At 56.0% G+C, this 25,988-nt stretch overlaps 1 protein-coding gene and 1 long non-coding RNA gene across 17 annotated transcripts; one reads left to right on the top strand and one right to left on the bottom strand.

The window, feature by feature from the left end:
- Position 1: 1 nt before the first annotated feature.
- Positions 2–2,848, bottom strand: LOC140630144 (uncharacterized). Of its 2 annotated transcripts, none has more exons than XR_012027951.1 (3): positions 2,663–2,848; positions 696–804; positions 2–325 (listed from the first exon to the last, which is right to left on the bottom strand). It is a non-coding gene; the product is annotated as an uncharacterized lncRNA (long non-coding RNA). The 2 variants fall into 2 exon arrangements; XR_012027950.1 differs by having other exon boundaries at positions 2–270.
- Positions 2,395–25,749, top strand: SLC45A1 (solute carrier family 45 member 1). Of its 15 annotated transcripts, none has more exons than XM_072819796.1 (12): positions 2,395–2,530; positions 3,100–3,144; positions 5,377–5,488; positions 5,614–5,709; positions 10,778–11,300; positions 11,759–11,851; positions 12,327–12,551; positions 16,947–17,659; positions 19,815–19,968; positions 21,492–21,668; positions 22,829–23,034; positions 25,336–25,749. In XM_072819796.1, the coding sequence occupies exons 5-12, from the start codon at positions 10,802–10,804 to the stop codon at positions 25,600–25,602; spliced, it is 2,334 nt and encodes a 777-aa protein (XP_072675897.1). In that variant the 5' UTR covers positions 2,395–2,530; positions 3,100–3,144; positions 5,377–5,488; positions 5,614–5,709; positions 10,778–10,801; the 3' UTR covers positions 25,603–25,749. The 15 variants fall into 15 exon arrangements, with proteins under 15 accessions (XP_072675897.1, XP_072675896.1, XP_072675894.1 ...); XM_072819795.1 differs by having other exon boundaries at positions 5,586–5,709; XM_072819793.1 differs by having other exon boundaries at positions 3,100–3,214.
- Positions 25,750–25,988: the final 239 nt, after the last annotated feature.

Raw genomic sequence — 25,988 nt, 5'->3', positions numbered from 1 at the left:
ACTTTAAAGATCCCAGAGATGTACTCTCCAGAAGTTTCTTTTCTCAACACCCACCCAGCGGCCGGCTGAGGCTCCTCTGTGAATGCTAGGCTCACTCTTCTCTCAGGGGAACAACGGCAAATGGAGTTGAGCTTGGCAGAGGAAGGCGTCCAGGCACCAGAAAGCAGCCAGAGCCTTGGGGTCCTGACCGCCTGGCAGCTTCATCGGCCCGGACCCGGGGCTCCCAGAGGTGGCTTCCTCTACCAGGTGCCGGGAGCTGTCCCACCAGGGCTGTGGATGGAGCACATTGAAGTTCAGGGTGCCAAATATTGCCTGGAACACATTTCTGTGAAAAATTACTATTTACCTGAAATTCAAATTTACCTGGGCATCTTGCATTTTCTCTGGCAACCCTGTGTCCAGATGAGACTCACAGCCACCCTGGGTGCCACTGCCTGGGTCTTGGTTCTGGAGCCTGAGTCCAACACCCTTTGACTCTAGCATGGCCTGGTATCCAGACCCTGGGGTCCTGCTCTGGCTCAGCTCAGACTCTAATTGCAACCCTATAGTTCTAACACCCCTTTGTCCCGCAGTTCGGACGGTCCGAACTGGGTTGGGTTCTGCAGGCTCTATAAGGAGGGCGTATCATTTTCCTGCAGAAACAGTAATGATCAAGTTCCCAAGGCAGCCCATAACTGTTTTAACCCATAACATACCTGTGCGGACACAGGTTCAACAACACAACTTCCAACTGCCTCCATTGTATGTAGATCAAGTAAATGCATTCGCAGGTCTGCGTGTGGCCCTTTACCAGATGCTTCTGGACTGGACAAAAAGGAATCGGGTTATTCCTAGCATTTGCTTTGCATTGTAATTAGAGGATGGTCATTTTGTGACTTTTTCTTGATGGAAACAGACCGGAGTTCAAATGCAGTCTCAGGGTGGCTGTTGCCCTCCCGGCAGGAGGAGCTATGGCAACAGGAACTGTGTGTGCACACGCACGTGTGTTCGCGCCTACACGCGTCTTATCAGCATACTTATCAGCGTGCATACATAGGAGTGTTCATGCACGCAGGCGGTTTAGGTGTTCGTGTGCTTGTGTGCGGGCAAGTATGAATCCCTGAGCTGTTAACTTTGTCACATGCACTTTTCTGTTAGATTTCATAATAAAGTTTACTTTATAAAAGTTTACTAATTTGGGACACCTGGGTGGCTCAGTGTACGCATGTGTACGTGTGTGTGTGTGTGTGTGTGTGTGTGAGTGTAGGGCGCGTCAGATTAGTAGAAGCTTCCCTGCAAAGTGAAAAGCAATATTGATCAGAGGACACCAGTAACTCTTTACATCCACGTAAATTTAGAGAAGGTACTTTTCTCTACAACGTTTGTGCAAAAGCACACTTTCACCCGCCCACATCCTCACGCACATGCACACGTGCACACCGGTGCAAACAGAAACACTCGTGGTGCTGTCACTACCTAGATCTTTTGAACCAGGAGCCAGGAAGCCCCTCTCCCGACAAGCCACTTGTGGAGGGCAGGGTAGTGGGAGGAGAGGGAAGCCGCAGCCCCGGGCAGGAGAGAGGACGGAGGCCAGGCTGTGGGGTGTCGGGCTGGCTCTATGGAGGGGCCACGTGCTCCGGGCCTGCGCAGGTGGAAGGCAGGTGCTCTCCAAGCCAGCCCGTCGGCATGAGGGACCCCAAGCCAGCCTGCAGACAACCCCTCCGCGGCCCTCCTGCCTCTGCTGTGGGGGCTGCACCCCGGTCCCTCTGTTCTGGGGTTCTGTCCCGCTCCCACCCTGAGTGGTGAGGCCTCGCCTTCCCACGGATCAGAAACACACGGTGGCAATAATACCCATTTCATAAAATTAGGGTGGGGATCCCTGAGTGGCTCAGTGGTTTAGCACCGCCTTCCGCCCAGGGTGTGATCCTGGAGCCCCGGGATCGAGTCCCACGTCGGGCTCCCTGCATGGAGCCTGCTTCTCCCTCTGCCTGTGTCTCTGCCTCTCTCCGTGTCTCTCATAAATAAGTAAAATATTTTTAAAAATTAGGATAAGCAGATGAGGTTCAAAATGCACAAAATCCTTAGCGCAGGGCCCGGCACAAGATTGTTATTAAAAACAATGATATTCATTTAAAAAAAAAAAAAAACACGTGGCTGTGTGCTCTGCAAGAAAAATGCATCACAAAGTAAAAAGAACAGTTCAGTCTCGGAACCATGAATCCTTGCAAGGTCAGAAAATGCTGGAAAAGACCGTCCACCGGTCCACCCGGTGCAGAGGAGCGCAGGAGGCACAGGAGCGCAGGACGGCCGCGGCGGGCTCGCGCCCAGGCCCGCAAAGGTGAGGCTCTTCCACCACCTGGTGGACGCCCGGGGATGGCAGGTGCGCCGCGGGCCGTCGCTGCCCCGAGGCCGGCTCGGGAGCCTCCTCTACCGGCCGCCGCAGGCTCGCTCCGCGGGCCCAACCGTCTCGGGGCTGCAGAGGGGCTGGGGTCCCCTCGGTTCTCTCTTCCTGACCCGAGCCCTCTCAAAAGCCGTCAACCGACTGTGCGCCGTGAGCGGGGGGGTCAGGGAGGCACCAAGCCGGTGGGACCCGGGGTAACATCGAGTCCAGTGGGCTCCTGTGAACAGTCCCTTTGGGCCTGACCCGGTCACTTGATATGACAGCCCTTGGCGTTGTCCTCACCCGGTCCAGGATGCTGTTTGGGAAGGGGCGGGGCTCGTGACCTCCTGGGATGGTCCCCACCCCAGACAGTCCCCGGATTTCCCCGTTCAGCTGTGAGGTCCGCGGGTGCCCTGCCTGGGCCAGGGGATCCCCTGGGTCTCTCCACCGGCCCCACCCGCTGCTGGGCGGGCCAACCTTCCGCACCGAGGTGAAGGGTCGCCCCCTCCGTGGGGACGTTGCCACTTTCAGCTCTGAGCAGAGTGCACCGCAGCCAGGCTGCTGCCACTGCCATGCATGGGCCAGCTTGGCCCAGAACAAAATCCTCCAGGACCGGGTGGGGCCCAGCCTTGACCGGCAGGGGGGCCCCTGGACCCAAGCCTCCTGGCTCTGTGCAGGGCCCAGGCGGGTAGGCTTCTCTTGTGCCCCCTCCAAAGATCCCTCCCTCTCCTTCCCTGCAGGCCTCCAGTCTCCACCTCTGACAAGGCGGGACATCTCATCCACAGGCAAGAAGACATGCCACCCTGCCATCAGGCCCTGGAGGGTTCTAATCTTGGAAGGTTCTAACTTTGGAAGGTTAAAAATGGTCAAAGGAATCTTTTTAAAGTCCTTTCTTTCTCCACAATGCCTAGATTTCAAGCCTTTTCTCTTGCTGTAAAATCCAATTTTGAACGCCAGAAATGAGCCATTAGCTTTTGTTCTCTTAGGGTCCCTCCCTCCCCTCCCCCACTCCCAGACTGATGGGAGCTAGAGAAGCAGCTGCCCAGCTGCTCTCCACACCACTCCCTCCTCCTCCCTGCAGGGACCACCTATCCTGGCCTCCCTTGCTTGCCGGGTGTGTGGAGTCCCGAGTCCCCAGACAGTGGCCTGTGAGCAAGCAGACTGTGGGCCTCTGCAAGCCTGTCTCAGGCAGAGCTGACGTAGAAGGAGCCTGGGTCCCTGAGTGACTGCGTGGAGGCCCCCACTCCACCCAGCAGGAGCACCCCTTTGGACCTCCCAGGAGTCCCAGCTAAGCATCTATGGTGCGAAGCCCCTGAGATGTTGAGGGTTTTCAGTGAGGGCTGTGAGCTTTCTGCTAAGGAGCACGTCATTTGGGTATAAAAGCAAAATAGAAAAACACATTGGTATTTTCCCAAACTGTGTCTCCTATTTAGAGGAAAAAATAAGATAGAACCAGATATCTGATGGCTCATTCTCCTCTGCCTTGGCTGGAGACTGCTGAGACTCCTCCAGGCCTCAGGGGGACTCTCTCCCCTCCATCTCTCCTGCCCATGGCACCATCCACAGCTTGGCTGCAATTTGACCCCGTGGGCAGCTGATGCTCCATGGATCATCTCTGAGCTCCAGACCCCTACCTCTAGTGGCCTGGATGCCTCCTTCTGTCCCAAAACCAACCTGCAACTCTCACCCATAGGCCAGCCTGCTGTTTTCCCAGTGAGTCAACATTCCTTCCTCTGGGTGTTGAGCTGAAAACTTCTTGGCACCTCCCTCCCCCCTTCCCACACCTCCTACCCTCCATCTATCAAGTCCTCTTGCTTTTACCTCCTAGATGCCTAACCAATCTGCATCTCGGTCCCTCCACCATCACTCCCATCTTCTCCCACCTAGACCATTCTATAAGCTCCTACCTGGGGCACCCACTGGTCTCCTGGTCCCCTCCAACCCATTTTCCACTCTGAGCTCCATGATCTTTGCAAAATATGAATACGGTTTATGCCATCCAGTTCCCTGCACCAAACACTTCCAAGCTTCTCCTTGTTCTTAAAATATGACAGCAGCCCACGAGGCCTGCAGGCTGGGCCCAGTCTGCCTCTCCAGCCTCCCTGGCCCCCACTCACCCTGGCCTCTGCATCTCAACCCCACTGGTTCCTCAGTCCTGCACCCACCATGCCCTCTCCTGTCACAAGAGCTCAGCCCAAGTTGACGCCTCTGCCTGGAACACACTGCCCTCCTTACTCAGCTTTAGTGTGCTTCCCAAATGTCCTTTGTCCTCAACGGGCACCTGACCAAGGTGGCCAAATTCTCCCTACTATAAACTTTCATAGGGCCACATGCTTCCCCTAGAAATATTTTCCATAGTTATAATTTCACTACAGGCTATTTGCTCCATCATTATTTGATTCGGCCCACCTCATTTCTACCCCAGGCCCTTTGTTTTGTTTTTTATTTTTATTTTTTTATTTTTTTAAAATTTTTATTTATTTATGATAGTCACAGAGGGAGAGAGAGAAGCAGAGACATAGGCAGAGGGAGAAGCAGGCTCCATGCACCGGGAGCCTGATGTGGGATTCGATCCCGGGTCTCCAGGATCATGCCCTGGGCCAAAGGCAGGCGCCAAACCACTGCGCCACCCAGGGATCTCTGTTTTGTTTTTTAAAGACTTTATTTATTCATGAGAGACACAGAGAGAGAGGCAGAGGGAGACGCAGCCTCCATGCAGGGAACCTAATGCTGGACTCGATCCTGGGACTCTAGGATCACGCCCTGAGCCTGAGGCAGATCCTCAACTGCTGAGCCACTCAGGCATCCCTACCCCAGGCCCTTTGCACTTGCTCCTTCCTCTGCCTGGTATGACTTTCCCCCAGATATCAGCACGACTAGCCGCCTGGCCTCCTAGTCTTTCTTCAAATGTCGCCTTCTCAGTAAGGACCCTTGAACAACCCTATTTAAAACTGCAACCCTAGCTCCTTCTCTGGGGAGAAGGCACACCACTAATCCATGTTATTTGTCTTGTTCAGCGCGTCTCTCCGTCTCTGCAATGCTGTGCCTCCGCGGCAGGAACTTCTGTCTGGTTTGCCCACGGCTATACACGCGGTCCCCAACACAGCGACTGGCACAGAGTAGGCCCCGGTACGTGCTGGGGATACGCGGAGGCAGTGGAAGCGGTCTAGGCAGGGCCAACTTATCCGACGGTGGGCTCAGGGCCTGGGGCCCCCGGTGCTTGCAGCGATCGCCAGAACAAGCGCATCTCCTAGGAGCAGGGGGAAGTGAGAGCCTTAGGCCAAGGAAGAGATCCCAATACGTGGTGCTCTCGCCGTCATCCCTCCCCAGCACGTTCGGAAAGCGAGACGGTAATTTTTTGGCGGCGGCGGAGGGGGGTGCGCCTGGGGCCGGTCCGCAGAGGGGCCCTGGCGGCCGCGGGCGGCGGGGCGGGGCCTCTTGAAGGCTGCGCTGCGGGGACCTGCCGCGGGCGGCGCGGGATGCAGCGTGACGTCACGGCCCCGCCCCGCGGGGTGATGCTGCAGCCGCAGCGGCGGGCCGGGGGCTGCCGGGCGGGGACCCGGGCTGCGCGCGGGCCAGGCGGGAGCCCGGCCTCGGAAGGGGATGCCTCCTGTCTCGAACCGCAGGTACCCCCGCTCCCCGCGCCCTCCGCGCTGCCGCCGGCCTCGCGCTGGGCGCCGCGGCTAGGCCCCCGGGGAAGCCGAGTCCGGGATCGGGACCGAGGCTGGCCCGGAGACCTTTGTTCTTCCTCGATGTCTAATTCGTTGACCCGTAAATGGGGCCCCGGCGGCGCCTCCGGAGCGCGGGACCCTGGGCCCAGGGCCCGGGGGAGGGGAGCGGCGGGGCGGCAGATGGAGCTCGCGCCCGAATGTGCCGCGCCGGTGCTCATCGGTGCCCGAGGCCTGGTCCCGGTCACCTGGGCAGGTGTCATCAGCTTCCGGTTCGCCTCCCGCCCGAGGCCGACCCTCCTGGCGGCGGGGGCTCCTGGTAGGCCCCCGTGGGCACCCCGGGATGAAGTTTAGGGTGACTTCATGGCCAGGGTTCCAGCAGGGCTCTTGGGCGGTTGCAGCAGGAGGCTGATCCCTTCGGTGCCTTCTGATCTCATCAGCCAACACGTAACTTCTCAGGTGGTTTCTGAGGTCACCTACTATACCATTTGTGTTTTTCAGCTTCTTTGGGAAGCAGAGTCGGGTGCTCACGAAACCCAAGTACAGTGTGTGCCTGATTAGGGCTTTCGGGGTCACTCGGTTGTCAGAGAGGGACAGGATTCCGGACAGCAGAAGTGAGGACCCGGCCACAATCGGTGACCAGCGCATCGAGCTCGCCCCTCGGGCCCTCACGGGCCTCCGCCGGCTTGGGACGGTTTCCTCGAAGTAGTCACTCTGAGCATTGGTGGCAGGAAGAGTAGGGAAGCCGTGTGGCCTCCCAGGCCGCCAGGTGTAAAGCCCGTGCCATGTAAAGAAGAGGAGAGACAAATGAGGAAATGATTCTGCTCATAATAGGGCCATTTTCAGCATTCAAATTGCATGGGCATTGTTTATTTTTTTTATTGATAATTTGCAGTTTAATCTTCCCATACTAGAGTTGGAGGGATTCGTTACTTGGAACATCCTCTGTATTCAAGAAACACAGTGGGCACAGCACAGAACCTTTGTGGGGCCAAGGATATATAATATAATATAATATAATATAATATAATATAATATAATATAATTTGTATTATATATATTTTTTGGACTGAATGCTCATAGAGTGTGATCAGGATGGCCAGATGGTCTGGTAAATATCTGTATTTGTGTATTAAAATTCTGTTTCATTATTTTAAATTTCACTTTCATTTTCACTTTAAATTTCACTTTCATTTTTTAATAACATTCAAAAATGACTTTTAAGCATTCTTCTTAGAATAACCTTTCATGGATAGCTTTTAATAAATGTATTCTTGAAATGAAAATAGTAACACTGATCCCCCGATTTGAAAATGAACCCTCAGGAAAGACTTTTTCAAGTCCAGGTTTCATTTCTGGTTTTGCTGCTAGAGGTAAGGCAGCGGTCTGGTCTCATTTTTGCTAGGACAGGCCGCAGGCTGTGTTCTAAAGCCGGGGGGTGGTGGGCAGGTGACAAAGTGAAGCGATCACATAGTAGGCAGAGATATGAGCTATCCACATAATTCATTTTAAGTAAGGTCGAAAAGATTCCCCTTTTCAAAAATATGCTTCCACCATGCGCTGTTTAAATCTGAAATTCATCCAAAGTGGGCCTGGTTCTTCATTACAAAATGAAAGGCAAGGTTTCTAGTGCCTGTGCACTTAGGTTCACTTTATGGGGGTGGAATGGGATAGGAAAGGGTGGCGCCCTGTGCTGGAAGGGGGCGAGGAGCAGGGAGTGGGGGTGGGGCTGTGACCGGACAGGTGAGGTCAGGTCAAGCTCTCTCACACACCTGTGCTAAGGGGCTGCCTTCTGACTTTTAAGGAGATGGTCTTATTATGCAATGTTCCAACGGGCACTTTATTTCTGTAGTTTTAATGAGTGAATGAGTGAAGATCCAGGGAATGCTAACAGCCACTTGGGTTTTGGGGTTTTGTTCTTGTTTTTTTAAGATTTTATTTGTTTGAGAAAGAGAGAGCACAAGCAGGGGGAGTGGCAGAGGGACCAGGAGAAGCAGACTCCCCTCTGAGCAGGGAGCCCGATGTGGGGCTCAATCCCAGGATCCTGGGAGCATGATCCGAGCTAAAGGCAGATGCTTAACCAACTGAGCCACCCAGGTGCCCTCACCTGGGTTTTTAAAGACAAGACTGGCCAAAGGACAGATTTTTCTGGAGTATTTACTATGGGCTGAGCTAACACAGGAGGGAGAGAATCAAGAAGTTTAGCTTTATAAAAAAAGTAAGTTTCACTTAATCTTCATAAATGAATTCTTAAAAATTTATTTACTTTAGAGAGAGAGCATGGTGGGGTGCAGAGGGAGAGGGAGAGAGAGAATCTTAAGCAGATTCCCTACTGAACATAGACCTCCCCCAACGAGGGCTCTTTTCTTCAAGATTTATTTATTTGTTTATTTATTTTAAAGAGAAAGGGAGCAGGGGAGGGGCAGAAGGAGAGGGAGAGAGAAACTCAAGCAGACTCCTGAGCATGGAGCCCAAGGTGGGGCCCAATCTCATGACCCTGAGATCATGATCTGGGCTGAAATCAAGATTCAGAAGCTTAACCAACTAAGTCAACCCAGTGGTTATGTTTTTAATGAAGTGTTATTTGCCTACACAATTCTTGGGTATCTCTGTTCCTGTTTTAGAGATAGCATGGTAGTTTTCTAAAGTCACAAGATAAGTTACAGAAATAAGAGCAGACTGGGTCTCTGGGTATGTCCTTCCCTGGCATCTCCGTATGAATCCATCTCTCAGCAGGGCCACAGGCCCTTCTTGGTCAGCTAATTCCTTCCTGATGGTTTCCTCTCTCACCTCGCTGACATGGTGCCCAACTGTTGCACATACAGCTCCTTTACACAGGTAGTTCCCCCTGTGTAGGACACCTTCCCTCTACTTTCCACCCAACTTGGGGGCAGGAACTTTGTCTTTCCTTTATCTTTATGGCCTCAGAGACTTGGTACTTAGTGCTCAGCCAAATGGGAGGATAGGTGGACAGGTGGACGGCTGGATGCATGGATGTTTGGAAAGGTGAATGGGTAGACAAGTAGATTAGAAGATGAGTGGGTGGATATGTGTTATGGGTGTGGTTGGATGGGTGGATAAGTAGGTGGAAGGGAGAATGGATGGATAGATGGATGGGTTGGTGGGTTAACACAGTGCTCTGAATCCTGCTAGAGTGTCTCTAAAGAAAATCACTTCCACCACTGGTGTCTTGCAAGCAGAAGGAAGACAATCCTTGCGTAGGGTGGTGGGGGAATTTAGGATACAAATCTGGAGTGATGAAGCATTTCCTGAGTGCTTCATAAAGAAGTTATGGACTTGTGATAGCGTGATGGAAGGTAGTAAGTTAATGTCAGGGATAAGGGCCTCATTTTTAAAGCTTAAAAGTAATTTTGAAAAAAAAATCCTGTATATTGATCTTGGTAAATAACAAATGTCCTTATCAGGAAGCCCATCAATGTTGGGCATGTTGTCTTGGGTTTGGGGCCTACTTCTCAGGCAGGACTTCAAAGGAAATGTAGGCAATTACTGTTTTGTGAGGCAAATGAGGTGAGCTGTCAGAGGCCAGACGGAATCCTAGAAGGCTCCCCTCTGATGATTTTATCTGCCTCTTTACCTCTGATCTTGGTGGCCTTCCTCTCTCTATGCTTAATAAAATTGACATTGGTTAAAATGCACAGGTCAACATACTAGAATCTGTTCTTTTAATAGTTACAATCTCGATTAATTCCAAAGCAGTGAGAACCAATTGCACCGGGGGCACGACTCTGTGTGGCCAATTGCAAACCCCAGGGGGTCTGGGGGCCTGAGGGAGACTAATTCCCCACCCAGGGTCCGGGCATTATGAAATTTGCTCTAAAAAATGATTTGAGGATGGAATATATCTATTTCTCACCCTCCGTGGTTCTTTTTGTCCCTCACTTGTGTGTGTGTGTGTGTGTGTGTGAGTGTGTGTAAGTGTGTGTGTGTACAGTATCCCTATTCAGGGAGTCATCTATGGCATGTGGGATTCAAGGTGTTTGGTTTATCTCTTTAAAGAGAGCATTTTCAAACACAGTAAGTCTCAGTTCTCCTGATGACTAAAAAATGTCATTCATCCGTTGGTGCTGTAAGGAAAGGCTGGGAACTAAATGCACGCATCTGCTTTTAGACCAGGGCCCCAGCCTCCCAGGAAGAGGAGACACAAGTGTTAGGCAAGGTGACCGCTGTGACTTTCCATCCCATGACAGAAGGGCTGTCCCACGGCCGTGCGCAGGCGCTCAGGGTACCTGTAGGTGGGTCCTGCCCCAAGGCTGGGCTCCCCACCACTCTGCTCCCCTGGGACCTGCAGGCCAGGGCAGAGTTTGTCCTGAAATGAGCTGTGGGCCCTAAAATAGGCTGGCACCCCCTCAGAACCATGGGGTTCCTGGCCGCCCTCAGTTCCTAGGAGGCTCCTTGCTTGGCCCTCCTCATGGAGCCTCTTTAGGGGAAGGTCCCCTTGAGTTTTAGTGCAGGGACCTGCAGGACCAGGCTCCTCCCTCTGAGCAGGGACAGGGCCCCAGCTGTGGTCTCCTGAGCCACGTCGGACCCGGGCCCTGGCGACATCTTCCGCCAGCAGTAGGCCTCCTCTCTGGGGGCACAGCAGTCACCTCTAAGAACTCACCCCTCCTCATATGAAAAGGAGGAGCAGGTGCCAGTGGGGAGGGGGCGGAGGGAGCCACCTGGAAAAGCTGATTCTCACGGTGGAGGCTCCAGTGAGTAACTGCCGCCCCCGGACGGGCTTTCCCCACAGGAACACCCACCGGCCCCCCCTACGATGATCCCCCCGGCGAGCAGCACCCCTCCAGGAGAGGCCCTGTTCCCCAGTTTGGCTCCTCAGGACTTCTGGAGGTCTCAGGTCTCAGGCTACTCGGGGTCCGTTACCCGGCACATCAGCCATCGAGCCAACAACTTCAAACGGCACCCCAAGAGGAGGAAGTGCATTCGTCCTTCCCCGCCCCCGCCCCCCAACACCCCGTGTCCCATCGAGCTGGTGGACTTTGGGGACCTGCACCCCCAGAGGTCCTTCCGGGAGCTGCTCTTCAACGGCTGCATTCTCTTTGGCATCGAGTTCAGCTATGCCATGGAGACAGCGTACGTGACCCCTGTGCTCCTGCAGATGGGCTTGCCTGACCAGCTCTACAGTCTGGTGTGGTTCATCAGCCCCATCCTTGGTGAGCCCCAGCTCAGCCCCGCTGGTGGATGGCCTCCGGAAACCTATGGAAGCTTCCAGAAGCCCGAGTTGAAGCAGCTAGAGGGTCAAGGGAGGAGCAAGAGTTAAGTTCCACTCATTAGTTTGGGGTTGTGGGAAAACACAGGAAGGGTCACCACACCCCGTGTTTTAAGTGACTCCCTCCAAACAGGCCGTAGACCAGGAATTTCACAGACCCCAAGGATCACCGCCAACCTCACAGAGCTGTCACTGGAGGATCCAAGCAATGAATTTAGCCTAATGTGGTTTGGGTCTGGGCGGCCCTGGAATTTCTTGGATTGCCAAGGGAGCTCACGGCTGCTTAGTGCCTTGTAGGGGCCTAGGTAGAAAATCTGAACTGTTCCAAGAGTCTGTCTTTTGTTTTTCTAGCTTAGGGTTGTGTGCTCCAAGTTTCATCATCTATTCGTTTGACGCCCTGGGACCTTCCGGTGCAGGTGTTTGAGGGCTGGGACCAGGCTGTCTCTGTCCAGCCAGGTGTGCCCAGGGGACCCCAGCGATGACCTCTGAACTGCTCTCTTTCAGGATTCCTACTGCAGCCACTGTTGGGTGCTTGGAGTGACCGGTGTACCTCAAGGTTTGGAAGGAGACGCCCTTTCATTCTTGTCCTGGCTATAGGTCTGTTGTTTTGGAATTGAAATAAAGTGGAAAAAATAAAAAAAGAAAGAAAGAAAGAAAGAAAGAAAGAAAGAAAGAAAGAAAGAAAGAAAGAAAGAAAGGCCCCAACTGCTTCCTCTTAGCAAAATCTGACAGTGTTGACCCAGGCAGTGATGCAGATAATTTCACAGGCGAGGTGGCAGGGAGTGTCCAAACCCTGGCCTGAGTTAACTGCAACAAGTTATCACTGATTTTTTTAAAGAACAAGTTAATAAAGTTTATGTCATTGCCGCCCTGCTTGACAAAATAAAAACCCTGATCCGAGTGGGGAAAAAAACTCATGGTGAGTCTGCAGGTGACTTTTCCAATGGGCTCTGCTCGGTGTTTGGTGAAAAAGGCATCCTTGGGCCCTAGAGACTCCCCACTGAAGCGGCGGGTGCCGGGGCAGAGCTGCTCTGCGTTTCCTGGCGGCGTGACTCTGCTTCTCTGTCCGCAGGGGCATTGCTGGGCCTCTCGCTCCTGCTCAACGGCCGGGACCTGGGCACGGCGCTGGCCGACTCGGCCGACGACCACAAGTGGGGCCTCCTCCTGACCGTGTGCGGGGTGGTGCTGATGGACTTCAGCGCTGACTCCGCGGACAACCCCAGCCACGCCTACATGATGGACGTGTGCAGCCCCGCCGACCAGGACCGCGGCCTCAACATCCACGCCCTGCTGGCAGGTAGGTCTCCGGGCCGCGTGTGCACTCCCGCACGCCCTGGTGCAAAAAACAAGTCGATACAACTCCAATATATGGAAGAACGTGGCGTGCTTGAACATATGTATTTCAAACAATATTGTTCAGCAACACTATGGAGTGCTGATCTAGGCATGTACGTGTACGAACTATACGTGTAGCCACATATGTGCATGTGTAAGTATCCGTGCATGTGGTTATATGCGCGCTTTATTCTCATTGTTCGAGGAGTTAGGTTCTGTGGTCACCATGAGTCCTGAATTAGCCGGTCCTGAGTCACTGCCGCTAGGGAAACTACAGGGTCGGCTTCCTGTGAACCTCTGGTCACATATTCCGTCCCAAGCAACCGGTCCGTACCTAAACTTGTCTTAAGTGTTTCAGTTTAAAGACACCTTTTGAACGTACATCATAGATTCACTAACAAGGAGCGCATGGCAACAGCACCATAACGCATGCCTGAGCAAGGCTTGCCAGACACACGTATTTGCTTCGTAAGACACATCACAGCCTTCTTGGACTTACGAACAAGAGACAGCTGTGCAGGGGCACCTGAGGGGGCTCAGTTGGCTAAGCGTCTGCCTCTGGCTCAGGTGATGATCTCAGTCAGGGTCTTGAGATCAAGCCCCATGTCAGGCTCCCTGCTCAGTGGAGAGTCTGCTTCTCCCTCTCCCTCTGCCCTTCCCCCTGCTTGTGCTCTCTCTCTCTCTCTCTCTCTCTCTCTCTCTGTCTCAAATAAATAAATAAAATCTAAAGAGAGAGAGAGAGAGCAGTACATCAGTGCTACATGTGGGGGCTGTTTTAAACAGTGATGTCACCAAAAAGGGGGGGGGCAAAAAATCTGCAGAAACGTGGCACCATATAGACTACAAAAAAGGTTGCTTGTTCCCAGTCTTGATGGTTGAAATAGGAAAGCAGAGCATCACCTTGTTTGGCCTCCTCTGGGACCTTGTGTGTCGGGCAACTCGGTTTTCGCTGCTCTGCACGTATCTGAGAGTGATTGTGTATGGAGTGTGGATTGACTGGGGTCACAGGTACATTTTAGTGAGCAGGTAAATTGGCAAATACAGATTCTGCACGTGATGAGGAGTCGCAAACACATGCGTGCCGCGTGCAACGGTGTGTGCTTGAGGCAAACGGGAGAAGGGTGCCCGCGGAGGTCAGATGGAGGCGGAATGACCAGGGAGCCCCAGGGCCTGTGCAATTAGAAGGGCGAGGATTAACCTCAGTGACTGCGCAGCACAGAAACCCTTCAGGAGAACTGACTGCAGGACACTCCGAGAGTTCAGTGTGATGTCTGCCCGTCAAAGTTTCCTATAAAATTCAGTACTTCCAGCGTTCTTACATAAAACACGTACCTTGTTCAAAATAAAATGCAATAAAGCAGTCCCTTTTAAAATAGCATTGGAGAGTATTTCTAAAGGTCAAGGGAAAGATGTAACAAGACCGGGTCTTTGAGGACCTGGGTGCGGAGGCAGGAGGCCCGCATGCGGCTGGAGGCCGGTTCCAGAACCTGGAAGCCTGAATCCGTTCTGGGCTTTGCCTCCTGTTCATTGTGTGACATTGGGCAAACTGCTCGGTCTGTCCAATCCCAGTTGGTTCTTCTAGCAAATGCCACTACTTGCCTCTACTTACACACATGCCGTACATCAGGGTCCAGGGAACTTCTGCAGGGGTCTCAGCCGGGCCAGTGCTGGGGTGTGGAGGGTAGCAAGAAGGGTTCTGCTTTTAACCTTATAGCCTTCTGTATTGTGTCTTTTCTTTAAAGATTTCTTTATTTTGGAGAGAGAGAGAGAAAGAGAGAGAGAGAGAGAAAGAGAGAGAGAGAGAGAAAGAGAGAGAGAGAGAGAGAGAGAACGCACAGGTGCCCGGGGGTGGGGGAAGAAGGGCAGAGGGAGGGAGACTCTCAAGCAGACTCCATGCCCAGCACAGAGCCTGACATGGGGCTTGATCTCAGGACCCTGAGATCATAACGTGAGCCGAAATCAAGAGTTCCTGCTTAACCAACAGAGCCACCCAGGAGCCCCTCTTTTCTTTTTTTATTGTGCTAAAATACACTTAATATAAAATGTACCATCTTAACCAATTTTAAGTGTACAGTTCGGTGGCGTCCAGCACATTCACACTGCGGTGCAGCCATCACCACCATCCACTCCCACACCTTTCTCATCCTGTAAAACTGAAACTCTGTCCGCTCTGAACTGAACCCTGACTCCCCATTCCCCACCTCCAGCCCCCAGGATCCCATCATATACTCTCTCTGTCTCTATAACTTTGGCAACTTTGAGTACCTCACATGGATGGCATCACACAGTACTTCTCTTTTTGTGACTGGCTGATTTCACTTGGGGTGATCTTCATCCCCGCCGCAGCAGGTGTCAGCATGTCCTTCATATATAAGGCTGAATAACACTCTACTGTGTGTCCTGATCCTATCTTGTTATCCTTTCACCTGCTGGTGGACGCCAGTGGCTCCCACGTTTCGGCTGTTGTGACTCGTGCTGCTACGAATAGGGTGTGCAGATGTCTCTTCAAGACCCTGCTTTCAGTTCTTTTGGCTATAAACCCAGAAGTGAAATTACTGGATCATATGGTAATTCTATTCTATGTTTTCTGAGGAGCCTCCCTACTGCGTTCCGTGGCAGCTGCCCCGTCTTACACCCCACCAGCAGTGCCCCGGGCTCCTATTTCTCTACGTCTTTGCCAACACTTGTTACCGTTTTTGCTACGACCCATCCTCATGAGTTGAGGTGGGATCTCCTCGTGGTTTGGATTTGCATTTCCCCACAGGCTAGGGATGCTCTCTGTGTGCTTTTGGGCCCTCGGTATGTCTTCTTTGGAAAAATAGACACTAAATAGATATGTAAGTTCTTTGCCTTGTTTGAATCAGGCCGTTTGTTTTATCGCGGCTGAGTTGTTCACACGATTTCTTTCCTGTGAGAATACATTTGCTTCAGTCATTGTTTTTTATTATTTTTTTTAAACAAGTAATCCTTGTTTTTTCTTTTTCTAAGACCCCATTGATTTATTCATGAGAGACACAGAGCGAGAAAGACAGAGGGAGAAGCAGGCTCCATGCAGGGAGCCCGACATGGGACTCGATCCTGGGTCTCCAGGATCACAACCCCGGCCAAAAGTGGAGCTAAACTGCTGAGCCACCAGTCATTGTTTTTTAAAAAGTGATTAATAAAGGTCATCTCACAGCTGATGTTATTTAAGGGCCACAAAATAGCAATTATGTGTTCAAAAGAGGTGGGAGGAAGCTAACTGGGACCACAAACACGGAAGGTAAGAATAAGAAGAGTCAGGAGCAGCATGAAATTCAAAGGCCCATAAGGACAGCTGGGGACAGATGAAGGGACCATAGGAGGAAACCATTAAGAAGTAGATTCAGGGCCACATGCCATCTTTAGGGACCTGGAGAAGGATGAGTTTTTCCGTAGAAGTCACAGCTTAAAAGTGGCTGGTTCTCCCCAGAGCAGAGGGTGACCAGATCGCAGCAGCCGGTTGAAGACAGGTTCCTCTCCAGGAGCAGAGTTAAATGGAGAGAACTCGGCTCCCAACCAGGAGACGGGCTCAGAACGTTGCTGAACTCAAAATAAAACAACACACCAGATCCCTGGTGTAGCAGGGAAGGGGGCTGGAGGTGCTGGGGACGTGGGAACTTGGGAGCCGGCGGCGGCGGGGAGACCACACTTCCTGAGCTCAGTAGATGGGGTGCCGTTGGTGGGGTGCGAGGAGGCACCACCCGCGTCTTTACGCGGTGCCGCATGCATCAGTGTGCCGTGCACCTGCTCCCCGAGGCCGAGGCCGTGGGAGGCTGCAAGCAGGAGCAGAGGAAGGGCCCAGATCCCTGCAGCCCTGTTGCTCCCTGATGGCTTGCCGACCTGGAGGGCTAGTCACCGGGGTGGCCATTCTTGGTCACCAGTAGGATGCCGGCATCAGGCGAGTAAGACCGGGGTGGCCACGTGAATCCCCTCCGCCCAACTGTGTTAGAGACCAGATCTTCCATATTTGCCTCCCCCAAGGGGAATGTGACCCAGTGTAGAGACCTTCAGTGTTCCAGCAAGGCCACGTGTAAGTGGGACAGAGGTGGACAGGCGGTCACTGTGCCCCTTGCTCTGGAGCCAGGCAGGCCCGGTAGGTGGCCCTCGAGCGGGAGAGGGGGCACCCCGAGGGGGTCCTCCTGGGAATCCCATTCTCACTCTCACTTGTGCTGGGGTTTAGGAGGGACCGATGCTGTATCTGGATCCTCGCAGGGATTTGGCCACTTGAGTGAGACACAGAACCACGACTCTCGAGGGCCCCCCACCGAGGGTCTCCTGCCCCCACACCACCTGCGGGGGGTCAGCCGGGGACACTTAACCCTGCTTCTGTCCCCAGGCCTCGGAGGAGGATTCGGCTACGTGGTTGGGGGCATCCACTGGGACAAAACTAGCTTCGGGAGAGCCCTGGGCGGGCAGCTGAGGGTGATCTACATCTTCACCGCGGTCACCCTGAGCGTCACCACCGTCCTGACCCTGCTCAGCATCCCTGAGAGACCCCTGCGGCCCCCTGGCGAGAAGAAGGCCACCATGAAGAGCCCCAGCCTCCCGCTGCCACCGTCCCCGCCCGCGCTGTGCGAGGAAGGCGCGGGCGAGCCCCTGCCCTGTCCCCCGGCCCCCGGCCTCTACGCCGGCCTGTCCAGCCCCATCTCCCCGCTCAGCCCCCTCACGCCCAAGTACGGCAGCTTCACCAGCCGCGACGGCTCCCTGACGGGGATCAACGAGTTCGCCTCATCCTTTGCCACGTCCAACATAGACAGCGTGCTCATTGACTGCTTCACGGGCGCCCCCGACGGCGCCCCGCGGCAGGCCCTGAGCGTCAGCTTCCCCCGGGCCCCCGACGGCTTCTACCGCCAGGACCTCGGGGACAGGCGGGAGGCAGCCCTGGTCGGGGGGCCCGACGGGGACGTGCTGAGGGTGGGCTCCCTGGACACCCCCAAGCCACGCTCGGCCGGGATCCTGAAGAGACCCCAGACCTTGGCCCTCCCGGACGCAGCCGCAGGAGGGGGCCCCGACACCAGCCGCCGGAGGAACGTGACCTTCAGTCAGCAGGTAAAAGCGAGGGTGGGGGTAGGGGCATGGGACGGAGGGCACTGCGTGTTGTCCCCCCTCAGCAGTTAGAGGGAGGGGGACTGTGGCTCCGGAAAGACCCCCCACCCCGAGCTCCTCCCCTGCTGGAGGCGTTGGAAGGTCGGTGGAACTAAGCCAACAAGGCCCGGGCGTGAGGGGTGGTGAGACTGGGCCCACCCCATCAGAGGGACGCTCGCTTGAAACGTGGTCATGTCTGCCCAAAGGCAGGTCAGGCCAGGGGGTTCCCGGGGTGACTCTGTCAGGAGCATCCTTAGTGTCGCCCCCAGTGTCCATGCGCTTGGGCTGTGGTGTCTGGTGGCAGCAGGTCTAAGTCTCCCCCACGGGTGGGCTCCGAACAGAACGCCTGGCAGACGATCCTGGGGCCTCCTGGGCTCCTGGAGGCTGTCAAAACTCTGGATTCTACAAGGTAGTGCGTGGCACAGTCAGTGCAGGTGAAGAACCTTCCAGAAGGCTGTTGGTGTCGTTTTTAGTGTAGGTCAGATGGGCTGAAAGGCCACCAACTGACAGGTGGGCTTTGAAGCAGCATCAGGGGCAGGAGGCCACCTCAAACAAAAGAAAGGTTACCCTGACGCTTGAAGTGGACGTAATGGTCCTGGGGCCCACCTGCCCTCAGGGGAGTCACAGGGTGAGAGAGGATTCCAGTAAGAATTTGGAGTTTCTTGAAAGGGAGTTCGACCTGCGGGGGCCCCAGGGAGGCGGGCAGCCCGGAGGCCGGGGAGCTCGGAAGCGCGGCCCCTGACCCGACCCGACCCGACTGGCGCCGGCGGCACCTGCGTGGGGCCGTGTCTCCCGTGGAGCGGAGCCACACGGCTGGGAGGGCGCTGGGAGGGCGCTGGGAGGGCCTGTGCTCCGGGCAGGGCTGCCTCCCGGGGGGCAGATGCATTTTCTGTCCCCGGGGAAATCCTCAAGCACCTGTGTCTGGTTTGCTCTTGTGTGGGGCGCGTGGCGGCTGGCTGGTCGTCATGCCACCTCCACAGTCCCCAGTGGCATCCTTGTGGGGAAAGCTCGAGAACACCTCTGGAGCTCAGGACTGGAAAAGGCCTGAAGAAGCGAAAATCGCTGGAAGGCTAGGGGGTCCGCGTATGGCCAGAACAGAGGTTCCTCTCAGGCCCCGAACCTCACCCTCCCTCCCTGATGACAGGAGGGCTCTCGACCGGGCCTCTTGGCAGCCCCGCGTCATCCAGTGCCGCTTCACAACGTCCCACCTGGCTTCGGGACCGGTCCTGTAGTTGTGGTCGAGGCTGTCGTCGGAGTCCTCTCTTCCAGTTCCATCCCCAGCGGGGTACCACTTAGGAGGCAGCTCCTTGAGGAGAGTCAGTCACGGGCCACAGGCACGCGGCCGGCCTCGGGCGGGCACAGTGGTGGCCTTTTAGCCTCCTCCTCCTCCGCCGGCAGCCACGGTGACGAGCTCCTGGGCCGTGGCTGCCTGGGGACCCCGTGCCGTGGGCTCTTAGCTGCCCCGCGTGCCCCCGCTGGCGACAGCAGCCCCAGTGCCCCTGTGGAGCCAGGGCAGCGCCGCTTGCAGAACCGGAGGTCACCTGGCTGGGGTCTGCACCAGCGACCCAGGCGAGCGACCCCGGAGCGGCGCCCCCTCGTCCTGGGGCAGTGAGCAAAGCAAATCAGTGAGCGGGTGCGTGTGGGGGGCTCCCGGGCCCCCCGGAGCAAGCAGCCCCGCGCCCAGGGCCGAGGTGAGTGCGTCTGCTGCCTGCACCTGCTCAGGGCCCCGCGGCCTCTGTGGGGGTCGGGCCCGCCCGGGGCACTTCTGAGCAGGTCGCCAGCCGCCCCAGCCGCCCCCCGCGCCTTACTCGGCTGAGCGCACGGGGCTCTTGGGACATCAGGTTCGGACTGGCCCTTATTTCTTGTATTTCCAATGTCTTTCATGTTCGAGCGGGTAGTCACCCGCGCTCGGTGGCACCCATCTCTCATGCCGCGGCCAAAGGGTGGGCGCGTCCTCGGGTGCCCCGTGGCTCAGGGCGCCGCTCGGTGCCGGGCGTTCAGCTGGCACCACCAGGAGGGCGCCGTGCGCGGCCCGTCCGCTTCCCCTCGCAGCCGAAGCCGCGCTCGGTGGCGGCCCGAGCGGGAGCCCTGGCGGGAGCTCTGCGGCCTTCCTTTGCAGGTGGCCAATATTTTACTGAACGGCGTGAAGTACGAGAGTGAGCTGGCGGGCTCCGGCGAGCCGGCGGGGCAGCCTCTGTCCATGAGGCACCTCTGCTTCACCATCTGCCACATGCCCAAGGCACTCCGCAACCTCTGCGTCAACCACTTCCTGGGTGAGCTCTCGGCAAACCTCGCCGTGCTCTGCGTGTCACCCCCCGCCCCCCCCCCCGGCTCACGCTTTGCGATGGGGACATGCCGGGGACACGGCTCCCCGACCCCGGGCTCCCCCCCCAACCGGCCTCCCGGGAAGCCCCGGAGCCCCACGTCCCGTCCTGGGGTGGGGGCGACATCGCCCATGCGTGTAGACTCCCTAGGTCCCATCAAGGGGAGGACGTGGTGTCGGGTGCCCCGGGGGGCTTCTCTGCAGGGGGCCAGACCGGTAGGTGCTCGGGGCCGCCCCGAGTGACGCCAGGTGCTCGGGCCGGAGGCACACCCCTTCCCCCGGCCGACACCTGGTCTCCGCAGAGCCCGAATTCTCCCTACCAAGAGCTCTTCGGACAGCTCGCACCTCAGGGACGGACGCCACCGGTGGGGCTTGTACCTTGAGCCCGTCTGGGCCTCACTAGTGTGTTAGAGCCGAGGCGGCCGCACATACAGACACTCGCACGTGCCTGCCCGTGCCTGGCTCTGGCCTTGAGCCCCAGGCCTGACATTCCGATTGCCATTTCATTCCCTTCGGGATCTCCCTGCCGTCAGGTTGTTGAACCTCTGAGGATGATTAGGAATTTGAGATACTCTCGGGCTCTCCAATACTGTGGGATATAAATCAGGATGTCTTTCTGGAAGGCCATCTGGCAACAGGCAAGAATCTTAAAAATGTCCATAACCTTTATCCCAGTGACCCTACTCGATAGTCTGTGCAAGGCCATAAACAGAAATGTTATCGAGAATCTATGTACCAGGTATTAGTCACAGCAGGACGGATAACAGCCAGACGCCGGGAAGCAGGGGTGCGGGGTGGGGGGTGCAGGCCCAGCAGCGGGAGAAGGGGTCCAATATATTAATGTTGTGCCCACTTTGTGCAGCCCCGTGCTGCCGGTAACACGGGCTGTTTGAGAATACTCGCTGGCTCAGGAAGTCGTGCATGGTAACGTTTGGGGTTCAAGAGGTCCCACAAGTGCCGTCCTCCCTTCCTCTACCGACAATGGAACTGACGCAGGAGCCCCGCGGTTCCTTCGTCTGAGAAGCCTGTGGGCCTCTGGCACCATTTGCACTTCCTAGCCTGCCGCTCTCGGCTAAGTGCCAGCCTGTCATGCCAGGGGCTGTGGCTCCACTGGCATTTTCTTGTCCCCTTGCAGAGAGGCGAGTGGGAGCAGGATGAGGCGGTTAGAAGGAGTGAGGGCTTCGCTCCCTCCGGGCCATAGTGTTCAGAGAAAGAGCAGAACACGATCTCTCAGGCAACAGAGCTTGTGTATATGAGGATACACATTTGCTTTAAAAAAGACTAGTAGGGGACCTGCAACGTTTTAACAGAGGTAAAGTGATCTCTGGGTGTGAGGCTGTAGGTAATTTCTTCGTTAGGTTTTGAAGCCATAAAAACCATGTATTACTCTGTATTTGGTAAAACCACCTATTGGCGAAAGAAGAGGTGGTGGCAGCATCTTCGCCGGCGGTCACCAGCCCTTTCCCCTCCCAGGGTGGCTCTCATTTGAGGGGATGCTGCTCTTCTACACGGACTTCATGGGTGAGGTGGTATTTCAGGGAGACCCCAAAGCCCCGCACACGTCAGAAGAATATAGGAAATACAACAGCGGCGTCACCATGGGCTGCTGGGGGATGTGCATCTATGCCTTCAGCGCTGCCTTCTACTCAGGTACCCGCGCCCCAGGGAACAGGTGGGGGTGGGGGCCCCTTGTGGGTATGACAGCTTTAGTCCTTGGAATACGTTGAGTGGAGGGAGGTCTGTGACTTCATGATCGCAGGCAGAGCATCCCAATTTGGGGGACACTGTCATGGGACCAGTTGGGGCCAGCGGGGTGGCACTCCCTGTGCTGGGCGATGGGGACCGGTGTCTATCCAGACCTGAGTAAGCTGGCAGGCAGAAAGGCCAGGCCCATAACTGAGGGCAAAGGGGAGCCCTAGGGACAAACACCGAGGTCACCCCCAGGCCGGTGGGCTGTCTGCCCACCCCCTCCACCCTTCCCACATTGGTTCGTGTGGCAAGTGGTCCAGAAGGAGGGGAGGAGCAGGTGAGAACAGGGTAAGGGGGGCAGACGGGAGGGCATGTGGGGAGAGTCCAGGCCAGAGGCTGAGCTGACCCCGAGGTCTGCAGGGGGGACCACAGGGGACACAGGAGGCCGAGCTGGATCCCTGCAGGGTGCCAGCGACCATCCCAGTGGGGACCTGGGTGATGGTGCCACCAGCAACTGTCATCTTGGGGTCAGCCCGCATGTTCCGTCAAGGGCCAGAGAGGGGGTGCTTTCGGCCTCGCAGGCCACATGGCCTCTGGGGAACCCCTGGACCCTGCCCTAGTGGCTCGGAGGCCACCACGGACAAGATGTTTCTGTCTAACAAGTGTGTGCGGTCAAGTCCCAGTAAAACTTCCTTTACGTTCAATAGGAATTGGAATTTCATATAATCTTCATGTGACACGAAATATTTGTCTTCTTTTGATTTTTCAAAACCATCTAAGAATATAAAAACCATCCTTAGCCCCGGGCGCTGTCCAGGCGGTGCTCCGGCCTGCTGGATTTTGCCTCCTGTCCTGTGTCCTGCCCCCCAAGCCTGTTTGGTGTTTTGGACTTTTGGCCCAAGATCCCTTCACCTGCACCCCCTGCGGCCTGCCGTCCCCTGGACCATGCTGGCCTGGGCACCCCTGGAACTGATGCCCCCCGCTCCCTCTCTGCAGGCTTTCTAGTGTGGGGCGAGCCACGTGCCAGACGTAGGCCCAGTCCCGGGGAGGTGGCCCAGGGAAACAGAGTGCCTGGGGCCACCGGGCAGAGCGTGATGCTCACCTTCTTTTCCGGCCCGCAGCTATTCTTGAGAAGCTAGAAGAATACCTCAGCATCCGCACACTGTACTTTATCGCCTACCTGGCCTTTGGCCTGGGGACTGGGCTCGCCACCCTGTCCCGGAACCTCTACGTGGTCCTGTCACTCTGCATCACCTACGGGATTTTATTTTCCACCTTGTGCACCCTGCCCTACTCACTTCTGTGCGATTACTACCAGAACAAAAAGGTAAGTGCTTCCATTTCTCTGCCTCGGGTCCTGAAAAGGCCGGCCAGGACCTGGCCTCCCCCTCCCAGCTGCCTGGAGGAACCCTACCTGAGTAATGGCCCTGGGAGCAGCTCCACGACGGGAATGAGGGGCCCGATCACACGCTAAGAATGTCCAAGCTGGGGCCCACAGAGCAGAAACCCGAGTGGGTTACTGCCTCCGTTGGTGCCGCATTTGTTGGGGAAGTTGGGCGGCGAGGAGGGAGCAAGGGGAGGCTCACCCCTTCGTGTCCCCTGCTGTCACGCTTCGGGGCCACCTGTTAGCCTCGGGCGAGGCGAGCGAGCCACTCACCTGGGACACAAAAGAACTCAGTGATCAAGGTCAAGAATAGGTTAGCACAGTATTTCTAAAAAAGAGAATTAGTGCCAAAACTCCATGCTGAACAAAATATCAGAACTTCAAGACAAGGTTAAATCACATCTCCGTGCCACACCACAGTGCAGATGGAGGCAAAAGGAAAAATCAGGAAAATCCATCCTGTCTTTATACAAAATTTTGACATTTTGCTCGGCATGGATCCTCCTCTGACAGCTTTGCTGAGATAGGAGTCACGGTACAACCTCGTACGGTTCACCCATTTCAGGCGTGCAGTGTACTCTGAGTTGTGCGATCACCGCCACAATCGATACAGGACACTTTCGTCACTCCCAAAAGAAACCCCGTACCCATGAGCCATCGCCCTCCCTGTCCTTCGAGCCCAGGCCCCACCACCCCCGCTCCTCTGCACTTGTCTGTCATGGAGACAAAATCATGCCACATGTGGCCTCCGTGTCTGGCTTCTGTCATGGGCGACCTGTTTCCAAGGAGCATCCACATCGTAGCGTGTCAGGCCTTTGTTCCTTCTTGTGGCCAGTAGTGCTCCTGTCGAAGGTTTTTTGCAGTAACTTGGAGATTTAAAGTACTGTATTAAAAGATCACCTTGACACCTGGGTTTCTTGCACCCCCTTTTAATTTGGGGCTCCTGTCGCCTCCCCCAGGCCTGGCCCCAGAGGCATCCTGAGTTGTTTTAGGGGCTTTGGAGTGTCTGATGACTTCAGCAGGGGCCAGCTCGGAGCACAGCATTTTTTTGTGAGATGTCAAATTGGCCTGGAGCCCCTGGGTCCCTGGGTGGTAGCTGTAGCAGTCCCTCCAGACCCTTCTCTGCCAGCAGCTGGACTCCTGGCCCCACGTCAGGCAGGGGTCACGAGGACCGCACTTCCCCCTGGAGGGGACGGGGGACATAACTGTGACTGCTGCACCCCAGGGACTAAGAAGGGGAGGGGACGTGAGCGGTGCTACCCCTGCTGGCTGGTGCTGTCCCCCTGTCAGTCCCCTGCAGCCCCAGAAACCCCTCGACTGGGAAGAACAGATGGGCCAATTCTTGGTAGGAAGGGCCACCCTAACTGAATGTGGTCAGGCCCCTGGAAGCCTTGGGCCTCTTGCTCATAGAGTCTTCTAGACACTCACACTCCTGTGAGTCTCTGTTCAGCTGCAGGCTCAGGGCTGACCTGTGACCACCCCGTCACAGCGGCCTTGCTGACTGTGTGCAGACACAAGGGATGGAAGGGGAGGCCAGTCTCCCTGGGACACATGAGGTGTGCATCCACAGAGCCGTCCCCGGGGTGGGGGCCGCACCGGTGTCTGCTGGCCCCCAGGTGGAGAACACACTGTATTTTGTGGGGGTGGCGCCAGCCGTAGCTTCGGTGGGTGAGGGGGGCCTGTGCTGGGGAACAGAGTGAGGGGACCCACCCTGCCTCCTGCCACCATTGCTCCTGCATCCCCGATGGGGTGCGTGCGTGGCAGGGAGGGAGGGTGATGTGTCCACCCCAGAGGCCATGAGGACCTCGGGAAAATGGGCCAACAGACCAGACCCAGAGACTGTGAGGGTATTTCAGAGTGTGTGGGCATCGTAGCTGACAGAGGTCAGGAAAGGGGACGAGCCGGGACGCAGAGTGCCAGCCAGCCTGGCAGGTTGCCGGTCTTTCAGGGGAGAAGGCAGAGAAGTCCAGGCTCCCTAAGCCAGAGAGAGCCTTTGTGCCGCCGAGGCCTGTGGGAACACAGCCCTTCCGCTCCTGTTAGTCATGGATTCTTTTCAGGGCCATCATCTCTCTGAACACAAATATTATTAAACTCTTGGCTGAACTCCCTGCACATGTCAGTGCCGGAGAATGTGAGCCCGCTGCACGCGGGCCTCGTGGGTCCCCAGGCCTGCAGGAAATGTGGGGCTTGGTGGGCACCTTGCTGCCCAGGTGTCCCGCTGATGTGTTTCTCCTTCTGGATCAGTTTGCAGGGTCCAATGCGGACGGCACCAGGCGGGGCATGGGCGTGGACATCTCCCTGCTGAGCTGCCAGTACTTCCTGGCCCAGATTCTGGTCTCCCTGGTGCTGGGGCCTCTGACCTCGGCCGTGGGCAGCGCCAATGGGGTCATGTATTTCTCCAGCCTGGTGTCCTTCCTGGGCTGCTTGTACTCCTCCTTATTTGTCGTTTATGAAATCCCTCCCAGCGATGCCACCGAGGAGGAGCACCGGCCCCTCCTGCTGAACGTCTGACACCCCGGAGCCTCAGCTTTGGCCTCGAGCCTGTGCCTGGGGGTCTGGAGCCGTCCAGCCAGTGGGAAACCCAGGGCCTTGGTGGACGCAGGACAGGTCTCCTGTGGAATGTACATATGTGATAAAACAATAAACAGCAGCAGCGAAGCCTATGGTTTCTAGTTGGGGCTCTCCCGAGGGTGGAAGGTTACCTAGGGAGCCGGCTGCTCTCTATGGGGCCTTGGGGAGGGGGCTGTGAGAATCACTCACTGACAGTAGACGTGTGACTCAATCGTTCTCAACTGGCGGCGATTTTGCAACCCCCTCCCCCCACCGACCCGGAGAAGACACTTGGCAATGTCTGGGATCGTCACAACCTGGGTGGGTGCCTGCTGTCCACAGATGCC

This window comes from Canis lupus, chromosome 3 (genome assembly GCF_048164855.1).
Source record: "Canis lupus baileyi chromosome 3, mCanLup2.hap1, whole genome shotgun sequence".
NCBI classification, from domain to species: domain Eukaryota; kingdom Metazoa; phylum Chordata; class Mammalia; order Carnivora; family Canidae; genus Canis; species Canis lupus.
The sequence above is the reverse complement of the archived record's forward strand: the minus strand, read 5'-3'. Positions and strand labels throughout refer to the sequence as shown.